This window comes from Xyrauchen texanus, chromosome 17, assembly GCF_025860055.1.
Source record: "Xyrauchen texanus isolate HMW12.3.18 chromosome 17, RBS_HiC_50CHRs, whole genome shotgun sequence".
Classification (NCBI taxonomy): Eukaryota; Metazoa; Chordata; class Actinopteri; order Cypriniformes; family Catostomidae; genus Xyrauchen; species Xyrauchen texanus.
In genome coordinates, this window is record NC_068292.1 from 16,346,243 (window position 1) to 16,373,381 (window position 27,139).

General features: G+C 37.0%; 1 protein-coding gene across 4 annotated transcripts in view; it reads left to right on the forward strand.

The window, feature by feature from the left end:
• LOC127658151 (neurocalcin-delta A-like) overlaps positions 1–25,995 on the forward strand; it is an 84,768-nt gene extending 58,773 nt beyond the window's left edge. For all 4 annotated transcript variants that reach the window (XM_052147272.1, XM_052147274.1, XM_052147276.1 and 1 more), the window contains 3 exons: positions 12,702–13,101; positions 19,008–19,113; positions 23,712–25,995. In XM_052147272.1, the coding sequence (XP_052003232.1) occupies positions 12,724–13,101; positions 19,008–19,113; positions 23,712–23,809 (582 nt within the window). In that variant the 5' untranslated portion in view covers positions 12,702–12,723 and the 3' untranslated portion in view covers positions 23,810–25,995. The remainder of the gene's footprint in view (positions 1–12,701; positions 13,102–19,007; positions 19,114–23,711) is intronic.
• The last annotated feature ends 1,144 nt before the right edge of the window (positions 25,996–27,139 follow it).

Genomic DNA, 27,139 nt, shown 5'->3' on the forward strand with positions numbered 1-27,139 from the left:
AAACATTTGTCTTAAATCAGTTATTTTATATGTTCTGCATTTATTGTATCAGTAGGAAATATCAGTTTTAGATTTCAACATTCCCAAAGGGAACTGAATGGAACTAGGAGCCCTACAACAGATGGTATGGCCCCCACAGAGCCTGGATCTCAACATCATTGAGTTAGTCTGGGATTACAAGAAGAGACAGAAGCAATATTAGAAGTTTATTGTATTACGATTCAAATCGTCTAGCCAGGTAGCGAAAGACGCCTTTTTAATAGTATCCCTTTCTCTCCTTCTGTGAGAAACATAGCTGAATGTCAAACCATACTTACAAGCCCTTTGGGTGTGTTAAAGTAGTTTAAACAGAGGCAGTGTCATTACGGAGGACAGCTGAGCAGGTGCATTAATATAGAAAGGTGATCAAAACCGACTTATGCATCAAGAACAAGTCAAACCAAACTCTCAACATACAGTAAATGGATTTTGGTGCTTGGTGCCACTATACTACTCAATTGCTGGTGACATTTTTAGTCTCTTCAGAAATCTGGTTGCCTGCAGCACATAGAAAAAGATTTATCTTGGAATTGAGAACAATATCTTGATCATTCAAATGAAGATAGTGATTAATCGGAAAATCTATATTTTTACCTAGCTCTGTTCAGAATGTTGGAAAAGGGGATTATTTGCAAGTTCAACCTAGTTTAAAATAAAACTTTTGTTGATAAGTTTCCATAAGGAACAGTGCAACATAACAAAAGGGGTAAAGCAACAGTAGTGTGGCCATCAGAGATCAAGCTCTTTTATTAGACACTGTTCAACTAGAGCTTAATCAGATTCATTTATACCCCATTATCAAATTACCACACAGAGCGAGGGCCTTATGGTTTTGAAGCTCTGCTTTCAAGTTGACGATTATGAATGATTGTGGCCATGAAACACTGCTTCAAGGGAGGAATAAAGACCTCATATCCACCCTACTTGACTACTTGCCTGTTTTTGTCTAAACAACCACACAAATCCCAACATAATCTTTAATTTTGGCTAACACAATGACATTTATATATAGCAAGATTCTCAGTTCTGCTTTGCTGTAAAAGTGGAGGTTTAACATTGGCTTAGCAAGGATTTTGGAGAGCCAACTGAAATTGTGGTTGCGTATTTTTCGGTAAGAGGCAACTATGGGTAGTTAAAGCAAGAAATTGGGAAAACCAATTGATTCGGTTTCCAATCGCGATTCTTGAGAAACTTTTTAAATTGTTTTAAATCATGAGTGGTGGTGGCATAGTGGGCTAAAACACATAACTGTTAATCAGGTCACTGGTTTGAGCCCCACAGCCACCACCATTTTGTCCTTGAGCAAGACACTTAACTCCAGCTTGCTCCAGGGGGATTGTCCCTGTAATAAGTGCACTGTAAGTCGCTTTGGATAAAAGCGTCTGCCAAATGCATAAATGTAAATGTCTCCCTGATATAAAATCCATTTTTAATTTGATTTAAAAAAAAAAAAAAAAAAAATAGATGTTTATCTTCAATCCTAATATAATGATAGATTTAGGAAGCTAAATTTGTGCCAAGTTCCAGACGAACAGGTTTTCTTTTTGAGAAGTTTCGTTTTGTCCTTGACTGCACCAATGCTGCAGCCATTGAAGCGATTGTGTACAAATAAAAATGTGTTATAGTGGGTTGCAGTTATTTAGCCTATTTATTTTTTGAATATCTATTATTTACCCTTTTAATATTTACCCTGTTAACAAACATAATGTCAGGCATTGTTCTTCTAATTGTTGTTCAATTAACATTTATTAATTGGGGGAAAAAAGGGGGGTTAACTCTTGGGCTGAACAATTAATGGAAATAAAATCTTAATTGTGATCTGACAAAATGTGATTAGTAAACCTAATCTACAATCTTAATTTAATAAACATAGTCTGTATGTGCTGCTTGCTACGCTTTACTGAATGTGTGCAGCTCTGTTCTCTGTAGTGTATTACACACATGAGGCTTCACTAATTCACATTTGTGTAATTAGAAAAATGCTTGGCCTCTAAAAGTTACTTTCCAAATTTAAAGTAATCTTATGACACTGGGTTTTTGTGGATAATTGTGGATTAGAGCATTATTCTGCATTAAAAGGTCATTGTCAACTCTACTACTATCATCAGTGTACTGCCTAAATAAAAATATCGAATAGGGAGGTCTATGGCAATTCCCAGCCCTAAAACTCAGGATGAACTCCGTTTTTGTTTGAAGCACTGCATTGTACACTCATTACATACACTTCACATATGTCTGCATGGCTGTAATCTAGATTGGAAAGGAAACCCATTTGGAGCACCAGTTTTCCATCTAGAGATGCAAACATCTGGAGTCTCATTGATTTATTGTTTTCTCTCTGCTAATGAATGCTGCATAGAGTGTCTGTTTCCATAGCAACATGGCAAGAGGTCACATTTTCATTATTGTACATGAAGACCGCATTGCTTACTGCATTGTAATTAAGTCCCAGTCTATTCTCTGTGTTTAAATTGAGGATCAATTTAATCAGGAGGGTTAATGTTGGATCCTTAAAACATGCCTGTCAGTCATGACACCTCTTAGCCCAAAACCATTTCTCAGTACGTAGTAATAAATATAAAAAGAACTAATAAGTGGGGCTGGAAAACCTCAGCATGTGCTTTCCTTCTGTTTAACTGAGTGTTTCAATCTTTGTCCTCGATCAGATGGTAGAGTTTAGATGAGAACATTGAGACCAAACAAGAAGCCCTGGAGTTGTTGTTCTGTGTTTAGCACTAATAGCTTCAATCATTAGACTGAATGGCCAGGTTCCTGAGCAGACGCACATTGATTAAATAGGGAATTTGGGTCTTGTCTGCTGTTATATATAGTTAAAGAACAAATTGGTTTTTCTGAGTCCATCCTCCTTTGAGTCCAGTCCCCTTTTATCTCTTTTAATCTTTTGTTCTTGCACATTGTTCATTGTTTAAATGGCATAAAGTACAAATATTATGAGTCAAACAAATGTCTTTTTTTTTTTTTTTTTTTTTTTCAAAGCTAATATAAAAGTGTGTGTGTGTGTGTATATACACTCACCTAAAGGATTATTAGGAACACCTGTTCAATTTCTCATTAATGCAATTATCTAATCAACCAATCACATGGCAGTTGCTTCAATGCATTTAGGGGTGTGGTCCTGGTCAAGACAATCTCCTGAACTCCAAACTGAATGTCAGAATGGGAAAGAAAGGTGATTTAAGCAATTTTGAGCATGGCATGGTTGTTGGTGCCAGACGGGCCGGTCCGAGTATTTCACAATCTGCTCAGTTACTGGGATTTTCACGCACAACCATTTCTAGGGTTTACAAAGAATGGTGTGAAAAGGAAAAACATCCAGTATGCGGCAGTCCTGTGGGCTGAAAATGCCTTGTTGATGCTAGAGGTCAGAGGAGAATGGGCCGACTGATTCAAGCTGATAGAAGAGCAACTTTGCCTGAAATAACCACTCGTTACAACCGAGGTATGCAGCAAAGCATTTGTGAAGCCACAACACGCACAACCTTGAGGCGGATGGGCTACAACAGCAGAAGACCCCACCGGGTACCACTCATCTCCACTACAAATAGGAAAAAGAGGCTACAATTTGCAAGAGCTCACCAAAATTGGACAGTTGAAGACTGGAAAAATGTTGCCTGGTCTGATGAGTCTCGATTTCTGTTGAGACATTCAGATGGTAGAGAAATTGGCGTAAACAGAATGAGAGCATGGATCCATCATGCCTTGTTACCACTGTGCAGGCTGGTGGTGGTGGGTCTAATGGTGTGGGGGATGTTTTCTTGGCACACTTTAGGCCCCTTAGTGCCAATTGGGCATCGTTTAAATGCCACGGCCTACCTGAGCATTGTTTCTGACCATGTCCATCCCTTTATGGCCACCATGTACCCATCCTCTGATGGCTACTTCCAGCAGGATAATGCACCATGTCACAAAGCTTGAATCATTTCAAATTGGTTTCTTGAACATGACAATGAGTTCACTGTACTAAAATGGCCCCCACAGTCACCAGATCTCAACCCAATAGAGCATCTTTGGGATGTGGTGGAACGGGAGCTTCGTGCCCTGGATGTGCATCCCACAAATCTCCATCAACTGCAAGATGCTATCCTATCAATATGGGCCAACAATTCTAAAGAATGCTTTCAGCACCTTGTTGAATCAATGCCACGTAGAATTAAGGCAGTTCTGTAGGCGAAAGGGGGTCAAACACAGTATTAGTATGGTGTTCCTAATAATCCTTTAGGTGAGTGTGTGTGTATATATATATATATATATATATATATAAGACAATTGTGGCCGGGTCGTGATCCTACACACCCGGTCCCGTATTAGGCTAATCAAGCCTTGGAGAGGGATAAAGGTCGACTGCAGAGGATCGTGCGGGAGAGAGAGATCGTTTATGGACATGTCCGTCATGTGTGTGTTTAAGTTGTTAATTAAAATATTATTTATATTGACAAGCCGGTTCTCGCCGCCTCCTTTCCATTGATCCCTTTACTCTGGTGCCCCGTAAACTCTCTCTCTCTCTCTCTCCCCCGCACGATCCTCTGCAGTCCACCTTTATTACTCACGAAGGCTTGATTAGCCTAATACGGGACCGGGTGTGTAGGATCACGACCCAGCCCCGCCCTCCGCCCTGCCACAACAATAAAATTACTGTAAGCACTGCAGTTTGTAATCCCTATATCTTCAGAGTTTATGTATTTGAAAGATTAGACTTGAAGTCAGTATGAACTTTATGTCCCAGTCCCTAGTGTGGCATTGACAGAATTTATTTCAGGCCTATGTTCTAGAACAGTGGTTCTCGTGGGTCCGAATCCAAAGTGGTTCTTAGGTTTGTTCTGATAAAGCCATGAACTCTACAGTATTTTTGCACAAATGTACCTGTCACTAGGGAAGGAATCATAAAAATTAAAACAATTCTGTTTAAGTTTTGAGGTACATTGCTGAATAATAAGGTAATTTCAGATTTCTACAGAGCAGGTACAGTATAAAAAAAACAAGCAAAAGGCATGAAAAGAGGCAGAAATGCAATCTTATAGTTTTTTTCTATCCATAAACATCTTTGTTTTATCTGTAAACAAACACAATATGGGATAACATATTTAATTAATTGATTTATTTTTTTTATAATATTCCATTTGATTACAAAAAACTCAAGTGTAACATTTACTACACATTCTTATTAACCAGTCAGTAACTGCGCTGTCCATCTGAAATCTCACAAGCCTTTAATTCAACATTACTTAACACAGTAACAGTGCATATTTCATTCTGAGTTGGACATTACAGAAGTCATTACTTGCTTGTCAGTAGGCTTAATACAGTAAACATTTTGATTTATAAATGTTTTTGATTCACTAAAAAGAAACTGCTCAAAAGGGTCATTTGTAGTCAGTAATTGGACCACACAGGTCATGCTGTATGTTGTTGTTGATCTCATAAAAGTCTGTTGTTCTTAAATTGATTAGTTTAGTTCTGTAGATTTAGTAGCTGGCCAGCGCTGCCTCTGAATTTTGCTGCAGGAAAAGCTGTTGGCGTTTTAATGCTGTGTTTAGTCCTCAAAGGAAAATTGCATGTTTGGATTAGTGGTCAATCAATATATTGTCGAGGCCGATATTCTGACTTTTTTTTTATTTAGTTTTTTATTATCAACGTTCGCCGATAAATTTTCCAGTTTGGCCGTTTGGTTTCTTGAGGGTGCAGAAAATTGCCTGCTTGCATTTGAAGCGACTGAGACACGTAAACAACCATTCACGGTTCGTTTTGTTGTTTGGTGTCATCGTATTACTACAGTATTAGACTGGTGTCCAACATGTCCTCATTTAAACAGTCCTCATATCAGAGCCGCGGCAGATGCGTTTGAGCTCATAATGTTAAATCGCTCACCTGTTTTATTCTTCCTCTCTCTCCTCAACAGTTGAACATGTAACTTTTAACTGTCTTCTCTATAAATATCATACACCATCTGCAAATATACGCAAATCTAGTTTAAACAGATGTAATAAACAAACCTCACACAGCTTAAGCAGATCCAGCATCCTGTGGAGCACTCTTATTTACCTCTGAAGCATGTATTCTATTAGCCGCCACTCAGCAGTTCGCTGTCACTTTTAACCTAAAATGGCAAATCTCAATAAAACTTCTATTCTACTGTTATATTCTGTTTGGAAATATGCAGATATCTCAAATTTCTTCCGTCGATTGCTGCTCAGTGCAACTTCAATGCAAAAGCGTTTTGCGTGTGCTATAAGTAAATGTCTTATTCACTATGCACTGTATGTACAATTGGTTTGATTCAGTATTTAATTTTTTTTAGCAATTGCTAACATGGTTTCTTTTCTGCCCTGTACTGTTATTTCCTCCTTCCTAATATATTAATTTCTTAATGTGCAAATAAATTACAAAAATGTGATGACTAAATACAAATCAGAATAAACTGCTGCTACCATTTAACATAATATAATTTTTTTACAAAGTTAAAGTTTTGTGTGAAATTGAGTATACAGTGCTAAATAAAAGTGTATACATTTTTTTGCAATTTTATTTTTGTTATTTACTGTATAAAATGATATCGCTATTGTATGGGAATATCGGCATCGGTCATTAAAAAAAACATCGGTCGTAGGGTTGCTCCAATACCAAGTTTGCATTCGGTACGATTCCAGCCCGGTAACATCTGTATAAATCAATACTAGAATCAAAAAATAAAAAGTCTCAGACTTTTTGTGAAATTACACAGAAAATTACTTTATTAAAAGAAATCGCACCGATACAAATTATGCATTTTCCTTACATTTCTGGTGTCTGGGCCCCCAATGCAGTTTTGTAAAGACTATTTAGACTGTTTGTGATTTTGTTTTCTCCTTTTTTTGGAAATTCAAAAAAATTTGCAAATGTGATTGAATATCGTGATAAATATCAATATCGAATGATATAAAGAATATCGTGATAATATTTGTTGCCATCTCGCCCAGCCCTATGACCATGATTACAGTATATTAAATAAATGTGTTGGGTTCCCTCTTGATGTCCAGTGCTAGTTTAAATATGCAAAGCCAGTTAAGAACTTCCGTTCTAGAAGTCAGAACAGCACCTAGAACAGGCTGCTTGAACATTTGATCGTACTTAAATGGTTGGATCAGCATTCTCAGTGTTGTGCAGTTCACAGAAAACCACGTTCGACTTACTGTCGAACCATACTGTAATGCAAGTGACTCAATGAGGTGTTTCCATGTATTTATTTAATTTATGCATTCTGGATGGCTGTAATATCTTTAGAATTGTTTATTGAATAATTCATTTGCTTGACATTTAAAACAGCTACACACAAAACTGATATATGGGTTTTCCAGATGTACCAGTTTTGACAGTTCAAATATGCCTGTAGCCTAATATCTATGTAAACAGGGAACTATAATTTTTTCCTTACCTTGCACCTGGTGTGTGATCGTATTCTATTCTGCTGCACTGCACCTGTTCCAAGTTACAATTGCAGTAACAGAAGCCTTTTTATCCTTTAATCTTTTTATGATCTTTGTATTTTTAGTGTTTTTTTTTTTCTTTTCTCATTTTTATTATAGCACTACAACAGCAGTGTTTTCCACATGAAACCAAGTAGTTAGGACTGTGTGGTTAATTCAGAAAAGTACTTTCTGATCTTCAAGTGTGCTTAACTTTGAAGAGCCTCTCTCCAATCCTAATCAAATACTGAGCACTGTCTCCTCTACTGCCCTAATCTTTACCCCCAAGCTCCAGCACATACAATACATACAGTTCATTTTAAAGTTTTTACATTTTTTACGTTGTATATTTTACGTTGTTTATGTACAGTATGTGTCATCTAATTTATCCTAGATGACGTGACTGCAAAACGAACTACTTCCTGCAGATCAGTTGTCACGTAACAGCTGATGCTCTCCAGACCTTCCAGCCTGAGTGGATGGTCTACAGCTGGGGACTGTGTTTTGCTGGTTTTATTAGTGGTCTATCTATATGGGTTTTTTAATGGCCGATGCCAATAACCAGAGAGCAGGGTGGCCGATACAGTGCTGATATATAACACAATTTAATATAGTAAATAACATAAGTATAAAAGTGCTAAAAACTAAAAATAAATCATATTTAGCACTATATTTACAAAATGTAACACACAACTGTAACTTTGTAAAAAAGTATTTTATTTGCAGGAAGAAATTGTTAATATATTAGGAAGATGGAAATAACAGTACACACAGTAGTCCAGCAACCAATTAGGGCTTGTCCATGTTAGCAAACGCATTTACTCAAATACTGAATCAAATCAATTGTGCATACAGTGCATAGTGAATAAGACATTTACTCATAGCACACATGAAGTGCTTTTACATTAAAGTTGTACCAGAGACTATTTAGCAGAGAGCCAATCACCTTTTAGATACAGACATCACCTGTCAATCAATTCGGGAAAGCGCATGCGCATTAGCTATAAAATATTTTTAATGTGTGTGTAATCTGGAGTAAAGAAGCACCATTTATGATACCAGTGTTGTCAGATTTTACTGCTGATTTGAAATGTTCTTTGATCATAATATTGACCAACCATTTTGGAGATTTTGGTCTTTCCCCATTCAAGTATATAGGAGCTGCACTGTCATGACTGGAAATAGCGTTCCAAACATGGCTGACAGTGGACTGACTTGCTAGAAAGACTTTGGTTGCAATCACATGCTCGTGCAGATCCAGCCATCTCCTGACAGTTTAACCAGCCTGAATCGCCTGCTTGGAATGTCGTCATGATTTGTGAATCAGAGGAACTTTTGATCCTGAAGTTTTAGATTCTGACTGACATAATATGCACTAAAGAGAAAGATATTAGATGAGTGCTTGATGTGAATAAAACGCAGAATTTTCGTGAGCTTCATGAAAATATCTGTTGAAACGAGATATCTGCATATTTGCAAAGCTATATAATAGAAGTTTTATTGATATTTGCCTTTTATTAGTAGAAAAGTGACAGGGAACTGCTGAGGAGAGAATGTTATAATACATGCTTCAGAGGAAGATTTATGCGCACTGTTTAAACGTGATGTGTGTGTATATTTGCAGATGGTGTATGACATTTGTTTTATTGATATTTGCATTTTTATCATTAGACAATACAGTTAAATGTTTAACTGGAACATGGAACTGTAAAGGAGAGAGAGGGAGAATAAGGTGAGCAGTTTAACATTATGAGCTCAAACGCATCTGCCGCGGCTCTGATATGTGGATAATTTAAATGTCCGTTGCACACCGATCTATTATTGTAGTTACATGATGGCACGCAACAACAAAATGAAATATAACTGGTCGTTTACAAGTCTCAGTCGCTTCACATGCAAGCAGGCGATTCTCAGCACCCTCAAGAAAAGAAAAAATCGTCTGGAAAATGTATAGTCCGATAATTAAAAAAAGGCAGGATATTGGCTGATTATATCGGTTGACCACTAGTTTTTATCCATTTAATGGTGTGTTCACTCAAAAAAAATTATTCTCTCATCATTTACTAACCCTCATGATATCCCAGGTGTGACTTCATCAGAACACATTTGAAGAAAAAATATCTCTGCTCATTAGATCCTTAAAATGCAAGTGGATGCTGTTCAGACTTTTGAAGCTCCAAAAATCACAGACAGTCAACATAAACGTCATCCATACATCTCCAGCGGTTAAATGAATGTCTTCTAATGGTGACACTTTTGGTGCAAAAGCGATCAATATTTAAGCACTTTTTAACAATAAACCATCACTTCAGCTCAGCAGTGGTATGCGCTTGTGATGTAATCGCATTGGTCTGAGAGACACATGAGAACTGATGCACGGGCAACACACCCGAAAGACCAGCACTGTTTACAATGGAGTAGGAGGAACGCTGCACTGAAGCTTTGTTGATGTTTGTTTAGATCGGTGTTTGTAGTCATATGGATAAAATTTATGCTGACTGTCTTTAGTTTTATTCGATTTTTTTTAGCTACTGAGAAGATATTTTTCCATTTTTCTTCAAATGTGTTCTGCTGAAGAAAGAATGTCATACATACCTTGGATTTCAAGAGGGTGAGTAAATGATGAGAGAATTTTCATTTTTGGGTGAACTTTCCATTTAACGGTAGGAATGGTATAAAATATTGATGCATTGATTATTGATCAGCACATTATATTCTCGATAGGTTTTTAAAACATCAATATAATAACTTTAGCCAATATTAAAATTAATCCTAATTTGTGTGCTTTCTAATTCGCTTTCATTTGAAATTCAATTTTATATGGACTGGAGTTATAGCTTTGGGAGACCACAATGTGGTGATATAACATTTACTGAAGCAGGTCACACTATGGACTAGATGCGCCATGTCATGTGTAGGACAAGGCACAGGAATCACATTAAGGACTAGTGTTGTCAAAAGTACCGGTACTTCGGTACTAAGTCGATACTAAAATAAAAAAGATGTAACCGTACCAGTGTTTTGAGCACCGAATCTATCCGGCACCAACGCACAGTATGACTGACATACGACAGCTTTAAAATACTCACAAGCTTATTTTGAATGTTTGAAACTTCACAAACATTGAGAATCATTCACGTTGTATGAGATGACAAAGCGGAGTACTTATCCATTGTGAATCATGTAAAATATATATTTATATAATTAGTCACTGCATCTGCGCTCTAATCTCAGCTCAGCTTTATTTATATTGCATTTAAAACAAGTTAACCAAAGTGCGTCACAGTATTAAATTAAAAAATTACCATATACACAAAAAACAGTAATCAAAATACAAACACTCAAAAACTTTGTCCTACATTTCATTCATCACACTTAAAAGGCCAGTTTAAAGAGATGAGATTTCAGACGTGACTTAAAAGTCTTCAATGATCACACTGCGCAGTCGCAAACCATTTAGTCAGAAAAGTGAAGCATACAGCAAAAAACGCGTCATAGTAAATGCACGATTCAAAATAAAATCTAGATGCCTGAAATTGAATACAAATATATTACAACTTTATATTAAAATTGTATATTCTCTGTTATTATAATAATAATAATAATAATAATAATAATAATAAAGTATCACAAGCAAGACATCTGTTGAATAAAAGTTTGGCAAAACATTTTTTTTTTAAGTTTTATGTTTACTTGTTAAAAGTTTTAAGAATTTATTGATTAGACACCATTTTGATGATGAAATTAATCTTTAAAAAAAATCTGGAAAGTTCTGGAAAACAATAATAATAATTATTATTATTATTAAACTATAATTATTAAAATAATTAAAAATAACTAAACTGGTGTGTTCAATAGGAGATCATCATATTAGCATATTTTTCTGTGGTATCGAAAGTGGTATCAATAACCGTGAAATTGAACTGTCATCGGTACTGACTACTGAAATTTTGGTACCGTGACAACACTATTCAGGACACATCGATGTGGTCCAAGTGGCAGTCAAAAGATGAGAATCTAGTTACCATACACTCAACTATTCAAATTTAGGAAGGTTTTTGTACTTCAAGAATGAACAAAGTGACATTGAGTTTACTGTTAGTGTTTTTCCTCCACCTAATTTGGATTATTGCAAGCTGTGCCATTGTATAAAACTCCACTGATGGAAATAGCACAAAAACCATCTTCATGGATTAGGCTAAATGTAGGGTATTTTATGTTCAAAATTGAAATGGAAATAATGGCACTTAAATTAGAACTTGTTATTGTGTACTTGTCTGTATCAAGAGTTATAGTGAATTGAGATTATTGACATTGTACATTCAGGAAATTTACGGCATGGAGTACCACAATGCATCTTTGAGATCATTGCCAGATTGGTCCTCTTTTATGCCTCTGCGCTTAATTATCCTTAAGGAAAGTCTTTGAATATGATGGACATTTTTCTAGCTCATTACAATTTGCCATATCTAGATACAAAAGAAAATGTATATGGCAAAAAGTATATGAACAACTCCTATTTAACAGGTTTGGCTATTCCAGTAATTTCTTAGAGGACAAATCTTAATGCTACAGTATACATGACATTCTAGAGATTTGTGTGCTTTCAACATGGTTGCAACAGTTGGCGAGTCCACTTGTCTGTTCCAGCAAGACAATGCCCCGTGCACAATGAGAGGTCCATATAGAAATGGTTTGGTGTCTCTGGAATTTAAAAACTTCAAATTCAACCATAATGTTTAATTAGGGGTTCAATGCTGGCCTTTTTGCAGGCCAGTAAGGTCCATACCAGACTTAGTAAAACAATTCTTTATCAGCTTTGTTCACAGGATCATTGTCATGCTGGAATAGAAAAGGCCCACCCCAAACTGTTCCAAAAAGGTTAGATGCACACAGTTCTCTAGAATATCATTGCATGGTGCAGCATAAGATATGTTTTCACTGGAACTACAGGAAAAGCCAAATCCTTTCATTAAAAACCGGTTCACATTTCACCATAATGAGTGAATTGGCTTCCTGGTGTAAAGCAAATTTGATATTCCAAATCTGAAGTCTAGTTCTTAACCCTGTACCTCCTACCACATTCCTTATGCTAACCAACACTCAACCAATTTCCCTTCAAAGTAGTTTTCTCAAAAAAAAACTATTGAATCACCATAGCTATTTTTTCACACTGAATCTTTTTTCCCCTTCTTTTACCAGTGCTGTCTTGTGAAACGAAAACATGGGGAAGCAGAACAGTAAGCTCCGCCCTGAGGTGATGCAGAACCTGTTGGAGAGCACTGACTTCACGGAGCATGAGATCCAGGAATGGTACAAGGGGTTTCTACGTGACTGTCCCAGCGGCAACCTCTCCATGGAGGAGTTTAAGAAAATCTATGGAAATTTCTTCCCTTATGGTGATGCCTCGAAATTTGCAGAGCACGTGTTCCGTACTTTTGATGCGAACGGCGACGGCACAATAGACTTTCGGGAGTTTATAATTGCATTGAGTGTCACATCACGAGGGAAGCTGGAACAGAAGCTTAAGTGGGCATTTAGCATGTATGATTTGGATGGAAACGGATACATCAGCAAGTCAGAGATGCTTGAGATCGTGCAGGTATGTCAGTCTACCGAAACCTTAAAAGAATTGGCAGAAATGTTGGCACTCCATTTTAAATCCTCTTGCCTTAATGTTGAAGTCTTAGGCCAGAAACATGCTCAATGCAAGTGTTGCAAGCTTCTAGCTATGCCAGCATGTTTTCATGCATTTTTGGGTTCCGACCACAATTAATAACGCAAGTACGTGTGGCACACTTGGCTTTGTTGCAAATGGTGCTATAGCAGGTATTAGCATAAACCGTCAGCTTAAATGGGCATTTATTTTTTATTTATTTTTTTAACTACCAAACCAACAAGCAGATGTTAAGAGTGTTTCTGTAGGCCCTGCATTGGCGAATTGCTCTCATTTGCGTACAGTACTTCCATTAAGTATGGCTACGTTCACACAGTTGGTGTTTGGGATTGCAAACCATATTTACTTACAGGTGCGAGTCTTTTCTCAATGTCCTGTTCTTACAACAGCCTACAGAAGTGGCTTGAATACTGTCTGTATGAATGAACAACCAAAGACACAACCATATTCCAAAAGCTGTAACTGTAGTGACTGTGACTTAAAGGTTCTCTCATTATTCACTTACCCTGATGCCATCCCAGATGCAAATGACTTTCTTTCTTTGGCAGAACACAAAGATTTTTAGAAAATGGAGCTCTGTCAGTTCCTTGTAATTAAAGTAAACGGGTGCCATCACTTTGATGGTCAAAAAGTCACATTTAGGCAGCATAAAAGTAATCCATGCAACTCCAGTCGATCAATTAATGTCTTTTGAAGCTAATTAATAATTATGCAACTCTAATTGATGCTGCGTTTTTAAATGAATAAGTCCAATCAAGGCGTGATTTCATCCATCAGATCATAATTAACCAATAGCAGCTTTGAATACTTTTTAACAGCTTTGTGTCGTGCAGCTTGTGCCTGTAAGCAGCCAGCGGCGGAAACTTTGGATGACAAGCAGCTAATATCTCTGTCTCCATGAGTTAACAAAACCCCACATAAAACACATTGGACACAACGCATGCACAGTGCTCCTTGGCTCTTTCACATTATATGACATGACTAACAACTAGTTGTCCAGTACAGGTCCGTTCGCACAGCACAGGTTTGCAGAAAATGTAGTTGTGAGTCCTGAAAATTTGCATGGTCAGTTCAGTTATAGAATACGGCTGCCACTCCTGTAAATAACTGACTTGTGTGTAAACTTAACCATAAATAGCAACGGATCACAAAACAAGAGAGAGCCCAATCCAGTCCTGATACCCAATTCTCACATAAAATATGTTATTTCTCACTTGCAGAATCTAATGTTAGCAGCAAGAATAGCCATGGTGTTAGACTGTCAGGAAGTTCCTTGCTGTAAAGAGAGAGCAGATGTCGTATTTCTGTTTCTGATGAACATGCTTTTATCAAAAGCACTCCTTCACATGGTTATTTATACTTGCTCTGTGTAATTGGCCTGGTTTACTTCGCAGCTTTCTTGCCTCGAGTTATTTTACCAACAAGTATTTGTTCACATCTTGAGGCCCTGTCCAAACCAAGTTTGAAGTCCGCAGAGATTTTGAAGCTTAACAGTAATTTTAGCTTCAACATACAAGAGTGAAACGTTTATAGGGGAAACCAGCAAATGCTATTAACAAACATTTTATGATGAGCACAATAAAGGTTTTATATTTTTAGTTTTTGTGTGTTTACATGTACTTTCTTAAACCAGTTATGCTTAATGAGCAAACAACATGTGTGGTCATGTAAACACCTTTTAAACAGTGTTTTTATTTGTGGAAGTTCATAAACAATTTAAGCGAAAACCAATCGGCACATGTATAGAGTGAGACCGATAATAGATTTGACCATTTGGTTTTTGTTTTTTTTTTTAAACAAATTTGATGCTTTTCCACCTAATAGAACTTGTGTATATTGCAACTAAAACTAATCAAATTTGCGCAAAATTAGTTTTGTGAAGCAGTTCACCAGAAGTTAGTGATAAATGATTGAGTTGTAAAATGTGCCTTAAAGCAGAAATAAAACAAGAATTGAAATCGGTTATCAACAAAAATATAGTGTATCCTATCGTGTTGGTCATTAAAAACCTATATCGGTCAATCTCTACATGCGTACCCAGATTTTACGTTGCATTTAAACACCTTTTATCATCATTCTCAACAGCTTATTTAATGTGTGCAAGTGTTATGAGCATCACTGTTTATGACGTCAAAAGCAGAGTTTAACCCGATGATTTACATTTTATGTACAGTGAGGAAAATAAGTATTTGAACACCCTGCTATTTTGCAAGTTCTCCCACTTGGAAATCATGGAGGGGTCTGAAATTGTCATCGTAGGTGCATGTCCACTGTGAGAGACATAATCTAAAAAAAAAAATCCAGAAATCACAATATATGATTTTTTAACTATCTGTATTATTTGTATGATACAGCTGCAAATAAGTATTTGAACACCTGTCTATCAGCTAGAATTCTGACCCTCAAAGACCTGTTAGTCTGCCTTTAAAATGTCCACCTCCACTCCATTTATTATCCTAAATTAGATGCACCTGTTTGAGGTCGTTAGCTGCATAAAGACACCTGTCCACCCCATACAATCAGTAAGAATCCAACTACTAACATGGCCAAGACCAAAGAGCTGTCCAAAGACACTAGAGACAAAATTGTACACCTCCACAAGGCTGGAAAGGGCTACGGGAAATTGCCAAGCAGCTTGGTGAAAAAAGGTCCACTGTTGGAGCAATCATTAGAAAATGGAAGAAGCTAAACATGACTGTCAATCTCCCTCGGACTGGGGCTCCATGCAAGATCTCACCTCGTGGGGTCTCAATGATCCTAAGAAAGGTGAGAAATCAGCCCAGAACTACACGGGAGGAGCTGGTCAATGACCTGAAAAGAGCTGGGACCACCGTTTCCAAGGTTACTGTTGGTAATACACTAAGACGTCATGGTTTGAAATCATGCATGGCACGGAAGGTTCCCCTGCTTAAACCAGCACATGTCAAGGCCCGTCTTAAGTTTGCCAATGACCATTTGGATGATCCAGAGGAGTCATGGGTGAAAGTCATGTGGTCAGATGAGACAAAAATATAACTTTTTGGTCATAATTCCACTAACCGTGTTTGGAGGAAGAAGAATGATGAGTACATCCCAAGAACACCATCCCTACTGTGAAGCATGGGGGTGGTAGCATCATGCTTTGGGGGTGTTTTTCTGCACATGGGACAGGGCGACTGCACTGTATTAAGGAGAGGATGACCGGGGCCATGTATTGCGAGATTTTGGGGAACAACCTCCTTCCCTCAGTTAGAGCATTGTAGATGGGTCGAGGCTGGGTCTTCCAACATGACAATGACCCGAAGCACACAGCCAGGATAACCAAGGAGTGGCTCTATAAGAAGCATATCAAGGTTCTTTCGTGGCCTAGCCAGTCTCCAGACCTAAACCCAATAGAGAATCTTTGGAGGGAGCTCAAACTCCGTGTTTCTCAGCGACAGCCCAGAAACCTGACTGATCTAGAGAAGATCTGTGTGGAGGAGTGGGCCAAAATCCCTCCTGCAGTGTGTGCAAACCTGGTGAAAAACTACAGGAAACGTTTGACCTCTGTAATTGCAAACAAAGGCTACTGTACCAAATATTAACACTGATCTTCTCAGGTGTTCAAATACTTATTTGCAGCTGTATCATACAAATAAATAGTTAAAAAATCATATATTGTGATTTCTGGATTTTTTTTTAGATTATGTCTCTCACAGTGGACATGCACCTACGATGACAATTTCAGACCCCTCCATGATTTCCAAGTGGGAGAACTTGCAAAATAGCAGGGTGTTCAAATACTTATTTTCCTCACTGTAAATGCAGTTTTCTTGCATTGTCAGATCTTGTAGAGGATTTTTTGAATGAGAGGATTTTCAATGCGTTATTAGTGCATTGGTGTGCATGTAAACACACAAATTTCATACGCCAAATACTTATGCCCACCGAAAAGTCAATGTAATTATGGCATTTTTATACTTAAAAATTAATTAAGAAGCGGAGGCAACTGAGACTTGTCCTCTGCCACCCAGATTAAGGTGGGTAACCGCGCCACCACGAGGACCTACAAAGTAGTGGGAATTGGGCATTCCATATTGGGATAAAGGGGGATAAATAAAAAAGATAGATCTTTTTACTCTGTGCAACCCTCGATTACAATGAGAGGGTTATAAAATGTTATTTATTGATTGAATACTTGGATTTGTTTGTTTTTGAAAGCCAAAATGTGACATAAGCTAAAAATATAAATAGCTAAGTTTTCGTAATGTACCTAGTTAGGTCCCCTGTATAATTAACAGCATTAGCTTTGAGAGAATTTCTTTCATATGTAAGCAAAAGGGATATTATAACTGAAATATACCCAAATGAATCAATATTGAATCGAATCTAAATGGACTCAGGAATTCTTAATCAGTACCCAGCATTAGTGCTAACAACTAGTGGCTTAAATGCAGCCTCACACAAAAACAGAAGACTTGCAATAATTGATGGAAACATGAATTCTGCTCTCTACCGGAAAATCCAAAAGGAGAACGTCCGGTCATCAGTCCGTGAGTTGAAGCTCAAGCGCACTGGATTATGCAGCAAGACAATGATCCAAAGCAGAGGAGTAAATCTACCTCTAAATGGCTCAAAAGAAGCTAATTTAAAGTTTTGGAGTGGCCTTGTCAAAGTCCTGACTTGAACCCAATTGAGATGCTGTGGCAGGACCTTAAATGTGCAGTTCATGCTTGAAAACCCTCAATGTGGCTGAACTAAAGCAGTTCTGCAAAGAGTGGGCCAAATCCACCACAGCCTTGTGAAAGACAGATCTCCAGTTATCGGAAGTGTTTGGTTGCAGTTGTTGCTGCTAAAGATGGCACAACCAGCTATTAAGTTTAAAGGGGCAATTGGTTTTTCACATGAGTGATATAGGTGCTGGAAAACCTTTTTGGCTTAAAAAAAAACTAATATATATATATATATATATATATATATATATATATATATATGCAATTTTTTTTGTTGTTGTTTTATGATATCTCATTTGAAGATCTAAAATAATTTAGTATGAATAATACACAAAAATAGCAGAAATCAGGGAGAGGGCAAATACTTTTTCACAGCACTGAATGCTTAATGTTTTTCCTCATTCAATGATCAAAACATGAGCATAAGGTGCAGTTGTGCAGTTTCGCTCTCTCTAGCTGTGCTCATGGTGGACAATACGCGTGATGTTAATGCCTGTCTAAGGCATGATGTAATGCACATAAGCAGTGCATAAAATTGCATTACCCCAAACGACTGCAAAATCAGTACAATTACAAAAAAAAAATTAAAAGAATTGCAATGCATTAAAGTCTATTCTAACGAGGAGTCCCAGTTCTTATGTGTGCATGAGCATGGAAACATTAACATTTATTTGCATGAAACGTGCAGTGAGTAGATAATATTACCTGTTGCCTTTTTGTCAGCAGAGTTGAAGATAATTATGTGGATTCTGTATTTACTCAAGTCAGTCATATGCTGGGACTTTCTGCCTTTTCTCTAGGAGTGTTTTGTCATTACGGTTTATTTCGCACTCTCATAGTGGCACGTAAGCCTGTGCATTACTGACTCAAAAAGAACCCATTTAAGGCACAAATGTAATTAGAGGGGAGTGTCCAGCATCTGTTTAAGGGTTTACACCTTGTTAACATGGTTCTCCTGGGTTCATTGTGGAGGTTGGTTCAGTGAAAATCATTGATATGTGTGTGGAGCATCACCGCAACACATTTTACACTCCTGATGATATATAGAGTTCAAGTAGAATTTAGATACCTGAGCACTTTGTGTTGATTAACATATCATCATAAATGGAGTGAATCTCTTTTGTACTGTGTCCACCCCAGGCGATTTATAAGATGGTGTCATCAGTGATGAAGATGCCAGAGGATGAATCCACGCCTGAGAAGAGAACAGAGAAGATCTTCAGACAAATGGACACCAACCGAGATGGTAAACTCTTCTTTGTTAAATATTCTAAATTTGAAAGCTGAAATTTAATTTCTGTGCTTCTAGCGTCACCAAACGGAATTGCAAAAATAATCAACATGTTCAAGCACATTCTAGAAAACTCCCACCTTGAATTTGTTGTGCAAACATTAGTTGGACAGTCCTGTCCCAAACTCACACCACTGTTCATGCCAGTGTTGTTAGGTTGGGCTTGATGGGATGCTCAAACAAACCGGAAGGTTTTGAAAGCACCACAGTGTTTCACTTGAATTGATGTCAACCTACAAATGGCTTACTAATAGTTAACTGCATATTAAACTGGGGATGAGAGAGAATTTTAACATCAAAAGGATTTCACTCTTCGTCTTCAAATTAACTTGGTTGTATTAGTGCTTTCTTTTGTAAAAGATGTTTCTGTTTGTTTGTCTACTCTAACAGAACATTACTATAAAAGGTCTAGGATTAATGAATGTGTTGCAGAGCCCCATTAGTCAATGCCATATTTGTATGACTATCCACTTCAGCAGCGAGGGGTGTGAATGAAAGATGATCAAAAACTAAAACAATGGATTAAGTATTAAAAAAATAAAATTACTTGATTCTGTGGTCAGCTGAACTTTTGCCTTGTGATCAGTCACATGGGATGGAGAGTGTGTGCATGTTTGTATACTTGTTTTCACTTGTCTGCAGTGTAAGCATATTCAGACAGATAATTTACTGATCACTGTGGGGGAATTGATGTGCAACAAATACCACACATACACTGAATCCACTTAAACTAAATTGGGAACTTAAGGTTTTTGATTACCACACACAAAAATGTTTTACTAATCTTTCCTTAAAAAAACAAAAAGGTGACAGTGATGCATTTAAAATGGAAGTAAATTGGGACAATTATTGTGTAGTTTAAAGGCCGAAATGTCATGGCTCATAATTTTATAAAAGCACTTACATTTATTCTTCTGTTAATACTAAAGCTTATTTAAGCTGTACAGTCGTTTATATCATCGATTAACGGGATTACTGGAAAATATCACATTAAAGATCGAGAGGAACAGTCCTTGTAAGGTGTCATAACTCCAGGTATCGGTGTCTACTCTGTACCAAATATCAAAGGTCCTTTTGATTCTTCACATCTGTTTGCCTCCCCTTTTGATTGCCAGGAGACTAAAGAAACCGCAGTGCCACCTGCAGACTGATACAGTACATAACAGTTTTGAACATGTAAAAACTCAAGCTTAATCATGCGATTCTCTGTCCAAAGAGAATCCTTTTGTCTGCAGGTTTTAGGAGATAAAGTTTATAATTTAGCTAATTATTTTACCGTATATATATATATATATATATATATATATATATATATATATATATATATATATATATATTTCACAATATTCAATGCATCTAGATTCTAGCTGATAAGGGTTATAATGTTCTGCCAGAACAGAATTAGACCTGCACTTTATGAATAGGACTCTAAATCTATTACAATTTTTAATTACATGACATGCCAACAAATTAAGAGAATTAACCGTATATAAAAACATTTGCTGAGAGAGCCTCTAGAACTTAAAAACGCTTGTAAGGATGCATCAATTTACACATGCATCTGATGGATGCTTTTGGAGCATATATACTTTGGTTGTCACGTCATAAACAGTGTTTTTAGGCCCCTTTTTTTTAGAAATATAAACATTTTAACACATATTTTTATAATATAAGGTATATTTCGCGCTGTGGATACATACAGTGCATCCGGAAAGTATTCACAATGCTTCACTTTTTCCACATTTTGTTATGTTACAGCCTTATTCCAAAATTTATTAAATTCATTATTTTCCTCAAAATTCTACAAACAATACCCCATAATGATAACATGAAAGAAGTTTGTTTGAAATCTTTGCAAATTTATTAAAAATAAAAAACGGAAAAAAAAATATTAGTATTCACAGCCTTTGCTCAATATTTTGTTGAAGCACCTTTGGCACCAATTACAGCCTCAAGTCTTTTTGTGTATGATGCTACAAGCTTGGCACACCTATTTTTGGGCAGTTTCTCCCATTTCTCTTTGCAGGACCTCTCAAGCTCCATCAGGTTGGATGGGGAGCATCGGTGATCTCTCCAGAGATGTTCAATCGGGTTCAAGTCTGGGCTCTGGCTGGGCCACTCAAGGACATTCACAGAGTTGTCCCATAGCCACTCCTTTGTTATCTTGGCTGTGTGCTTAGGGTCATTGTTCTGTTGGAAGATGAACCTTTGCCCCAGTCTGAGGTCCAGAGCACTCAGGAGCAGGTTTTCATCAAAGATGTCTCTGTATATTGCTGCATTCATCTTTCCCTCGATCCTGACTAGTCTCCCAGTTCCTGCCGCTGAAAAACATCCCCACAGCATGATGCTGCCACCACCATGCTTCTCTGTAGGGATGGTATTGGCCAGGTGATGAGCGGTGCCTGGTTTCCTCCAGACATGACGCTTGCCATTCAGGCCAAAGAGTTTCATCAGACCAGAGAATTTTGTTTTTCATGGTCTGAGAGTATTTCAGGAGCCTTTTGGCAAACTCCAGGTGGGCTGTCATGTGCCTTTTACTGAGTAGCTTCAGTCTGGCCACTCTACCATACAGGCCTGATTGGTGGAATGCTGCAGAGATGGTTGTTCTTCTGGAAGTTTCTCCTCCATCGGGTTCTTGGTCACCTCCCTGATTAAGGCCCTTCTCCCCTGATCACTCAGATCTAGGAAGAGTCCTGGTGGTTCCAAACTTCCATTTACAGATGATGGAGGCCACTGTGCTCATTGGGACCTTTAATGCTGCAGAAATTCTGTACCCTTCCCCAGATCTGTGCCTCGATACAATCCTGTTTCGAAGGTCTACAGACAAGTTCTTGGACTTCATGGCTTGGTTTATGTTCTGACATGCACTGTTAACTGTGGGACCTTATATAGACAGGTGTGTGCCTTTCCAAATCATGTCCAATCAACTGAATTTACCACAGGTGGACTCCAATCAAGTTGTAGAAACATCTCAAGGATGATCAGTGGAAACAGGATGCACCTGAGCTCAATTTTGAGTGTCATGGCAAAGCCTGTGAATAATTATGTACATGTGATTTTTATTTTTAAGATTTCAAAAAACTTCTTTCAAGTTGTCATTATGGAGTATTGTTTGTAGAATTTTGAGGAAAATAATGAATTTAATCAATTTTGGAATAAGGCTGTAACATAACAAAATGTGGAAAAAGTGAAGCGCTGTGAATACTTTCCGGATGCACTGTAAGAACTGGCTCAGAAGAGTAAATCGTTTTGTACTCTAATGGGTTTTTTAAAGGGTTAGGTCACGCAACAATGAACATTTTCATGATTTACTTACCTTTGAGACATCCCAGATGTGTATGACTTTCTTCTTCAGCAGAGTTGAAATACATTTTTTTTTTAAAACCTATTTCAGCTCAGTTTGTCCATACAATGCATGTAAACGGGCGCCATCAGACTGCTGGCTGTTTGACAGTCCAAAAGGCATATTTAGGCAGCATAAAAGTAATCCACATAATTGCAGTTGAACAATTAATGTCTTCTGAAGCAAACCGATCAACAAATTGATCATTAAAAAGTTTTTAACTTTAAATCCTTGCTTCCGCCCAGCGCTGTATTGCTGTTTGAAATGAACTAACTCTCACGTGATGTTCTTTCCTCTGTTGTGTACAAAGCGTTCGCTTCAGACTTCTCACATGAACGTGCCATTACGGTTACATTACCGATGTGTCTGGCAGGCAGCGATTTTTAAAAGTGAATAAAGTTTTAATTATATATATATATTTTTTTTATTTTTTACACAAACGTATTGATTTGGTTCAGAAGACATTAATTGATCTACTGGAGTCGTGTAGATTACTTTTATGCTGCCTAAATGTGATTTGGACCTTCAAACATCCGGAAGACTGATGGCACCCGTTTATGTGCACTGTATGGACAAACTGAGCTGAAATCTGCTTGTAAAAAAACTTCAGTTCTGCTGAAGAAGGAAAGTCATACACATCTGGGATGTCTCAAAGGTAAGTAAATCATGAGAGAATTGAGTTTTGGGTGAATAACCCTTAAAGTACACCACTTAGAGTATTTTTAGTGTGGTGTTCGTGTTAGTGGAAAATGCATGTTCAAGAATTGTTTATGGAGCTGAAAGTCATAATCATAGTTGTTTTTCTTTTCTTTTTTTTTCTTCTTTTTTGGAGCCGGTTTTAACAGGGATTACAAGAAAAAGCGTTCGTATTATAGCCTTGAGGTAGCACACAATGTCAATTTATCTAGATTCTAGCTGATAAGTTTTAGACCTTACCTAAAATAATGTGAATTTAACTACAATGTCTTTTCACATGCCTTTCTGTTCTTTTTTGTTTGTTTTTTGTTTTTTTTCTTCTAACTAATAGACTTGTAGGCTTATCAGATTTAACAAAGTATAAAATCACTTGATACTTTTTTGCTCTGCTCACATTTTCACAGGTTGATTCCATTTCTAACACTATAAGCAAGAAATGTGAAAACTTGCCATAATTTTTCTTGTGTAAATAATCAGATTTTTCTAAGAGTCCATGTCCTCTGTTTTATCATAGGGAAACTGTCTCTGGAGGAGTTCATCAAAGGGGCAAAGAGTGACCCATCCATCGTGCGTCTGCTGCAGTGTGACCCCAGCAGTGCGGGACAGTTCTGAGATCTGTGTCTCATGCTTCATTTTATTTATTTATGGGTTTTAATTTAGTTTTTGATATAGTTACGCCTTCCACTCGGAAGAAAATTATGGAGGATCCATTTCATTCCAGAGTCGGGCATCTGGGTCCCATCACATTGAGCTTGGCCAGATATAGTCACACACATGCACACATCAAGGAGCTCCACGTACTCTTCTCTCACACACACACACACACACACACACACACACCGTCATAGGCTGCGTTATATCTATAGGGAGCTGCAACAGGTCTGCAGGCCTGTGATGGGGTGAATTATGGTAAATAGAGCATCTATCTGAGCTCAAATCACTTCCTGATTAGTAAACCGGTTTCATATCATATTAAATACATAGTCAAGAATTATTTCTTATATTATTGTAGTTATATATTCTTTGTGTTGTATATGGGACTTTTTTTTTTAAAGTTTGGTCAAGAAAGGAAATTTTAGTAGTTGTTTAAGAGGAAAGATGTTTTTTTCTTAAATCTGATGCCTGAATCATTGTTCAAGAGAGAAAAATCATGTCCAACAGTAGCTCAAACAGGTAACAGTAGTGGCATCACTCTAGGTTTTAGATTAGTCACACCTCCTTTTGATTTAAATATTTGGGGTAGTCAGTACAGCACTTTAAAGTCCTAGTCTCAACCAACTTTATTGTTGGAACATCACAGTATTATTAGCCCACGGGACCAATCAATCAGGCATACAGATCTTTGTTATTGTACACAGATAATTCCCCACATTTTGCTTACGATATCAAGAGCCTTATTACCTAGTGCTGGAAGCGCACATACATTTTGTGTGAATTAGTTTGATTTTAGTACAAAGTCTACGGTTTCTCTTTTTCCAGTTTTCTAATGTTTGCACTCTAGTAACGTGTAGGCTTGTATATTAATCTGAAACATGAAATGTTAGACACGCATGCAAAACTGTTCTCAGAGTTCCATAGGATGCAGCAATCGGTTTTGTTGATGTTTTTGCAAAGCATGTAACACCCATTTTATCAGCATTTGTGGACAGGGGGTATTTGTGTAATTTGTATGCATGTAGTGCGTGTACGTGTGTGGTTAAGATCAGTTGCAGCCGTGTTCGCTCACTCTGGTTATAGATGTTGTGATGCATTGTTTGAATTATTGCAGAAAGTGGGCTAATAACTCTGTTATTGAAGAACTAAAGCTTTTTATTATTATTCAGAGCTAGCATGATTTTAGAATCACTTTTATTTGCTATACAAAACTCTGGATTGTACACGAGCATCATCAAATTACTGAATTGCCTTACACACTCAAATGATTCTGTGGGTGAGTGATTTTTATATGGCTTTGTTCATTTTTGTAATTCCGCTTCAATTGCAGTAAATTAGCTTGCATTTGAAATGACATCCTGCAAGAGAGTTTAGTTTTATGCTCATTCAATTCGCCCATTAACAGATTAAAAAAAGGCATGTAATTATGTTGACTGCCTATTATTTAATATTTGAATCTGCCATACTGAATTATCTGATACTTATTTAAAATCAACATTGACTATAATTAGGAATAGAACCCATTTCTCTTGATTTGGAACTCTCCGCACAAAAGGGGATTCCGCAATAGATTATTAAAGTCATAATAGTTATCATATCACCTTCTGTCCTGCTTTTAGTTAGCATGCCGAAGTCACAGAGCTCCACAATTCTACTTCTGCTGGAGTTCAATGTTCTTGAATGTCTCTGAAAATGTCTAATACCTCACCACCAGTTCTGCTCTACAGTTTATTGAACCTTTTTGAATGTTTTTTTTTTTCTTTTTCTTTTTTTTTTTTTTACTCCTTGAACAACTGCTGTTTTGTAAAAAATGAAAACGTTGAAATGGCAGATCAAAACTGCAATGTTATAATTTTTTTTTTTCATGCTTTATGCATATTTTATGTAGTTTTAGTTTGGTTTTGTTTTTACATCTGACGTAACATTTCTGTGACAAAATTGTACCATGTGGTCAGGTGCCAAAAATATAAAAGCAGTATTGTATACATTTATACTGTACAATTGTTATTTGTAAAACAAATTGTTTGTAATTGTTGCATTTTGTAGATTTTATATGGTAATCTGTATTTTGTGACTGTAGATTTGAGACATAGAAATTAGTTTTGGTTAGCATATTGAGCAGAAATTAAATCTGGAGTGAACAGAAAACATATTGCGTATCATTCATTTCACATCATCCTTGTTTTTCTTCAACCCAAGTCAATTGCTGCTGCTAAAATAAACTTGTCATCAAAATGGGGTTTGAAAAATAGTAGTACCAATACGAGCCACAAGATGTCCGCAGAATATTGAAAAAACTGCCTTTTACAAGGATTCACAAGTAACACTACTGAAGACTTTAACTGTAGTACAGTATGCAAATGAAGATCTATTACTAAAGAACACAAGTCATTTCATTTCTGTCAGTTCTGTTCCTATACATTTTACTAAATGGCATACCAACAAAATAGAACACCTTTCCAAAAATAATGTTCACTACTGTGACAACTATTAACATTTTTGCATGCACATGTAGAATTCCCGTCACTTCTGAGGAATATTGTTCTGTAATTTTTGGAGGCCCAGCCCAGCCCAGGTGCTTGAGTGAGGAAATCGTACACATGTCTGACACTCTGGGGCAACTCTTTGTGGCTGTGTAAGATTAGGTGGAGGAAAAGGTACAAAAACAAAGAGGCGCTTTCCTCAAAAGTGTTTAAAAGTGTAAACATTAAAGATATAAGGTGAAAATGAAATGCTCTGAAATCGTGTTTTATATTGTTTTTGTTTTTTTAGAAAATTAGGTCTGCAGCTCATAGTTGAAATGTAATACTCTTTCCTTCTCTTTTTTTTCATTGCCACTTTAACACATCTTTAAAAATAGATTTTAGGGCTTGATACTGTTTTAGACTTTCTCATGAAGCACAAGTCTGCTGTGCAGTTGCAGTCTGAATTCTGCAACAGTACATGTAGTTTGGGGTTTGGCCTTTTTCTCACACATAAAACATGACATCATGTGAGTCAGCAGGATTAGTCCTTTCCCATTAAATTGAATTCAATACATTATACACTATGCAATAGACGGTGAGCATTCATTATCGTAAAGTAGTTTTAAAGGTGGTGCATGGGAAAGACCGACTGTATACCCAATAATTAAAAAAACACACACAATCAAGGATCTTCTGCAGGTGACAGTGCACGTTGGAGCCTTTATTGTGTGTGTGTGTGTGTGTGTGTGTGTGTGTTGTATAAACTATCGTATTTTGCTAACAATTCAGAATCGTTACCTGTCAGACTGGTAGAAGCTGAAGC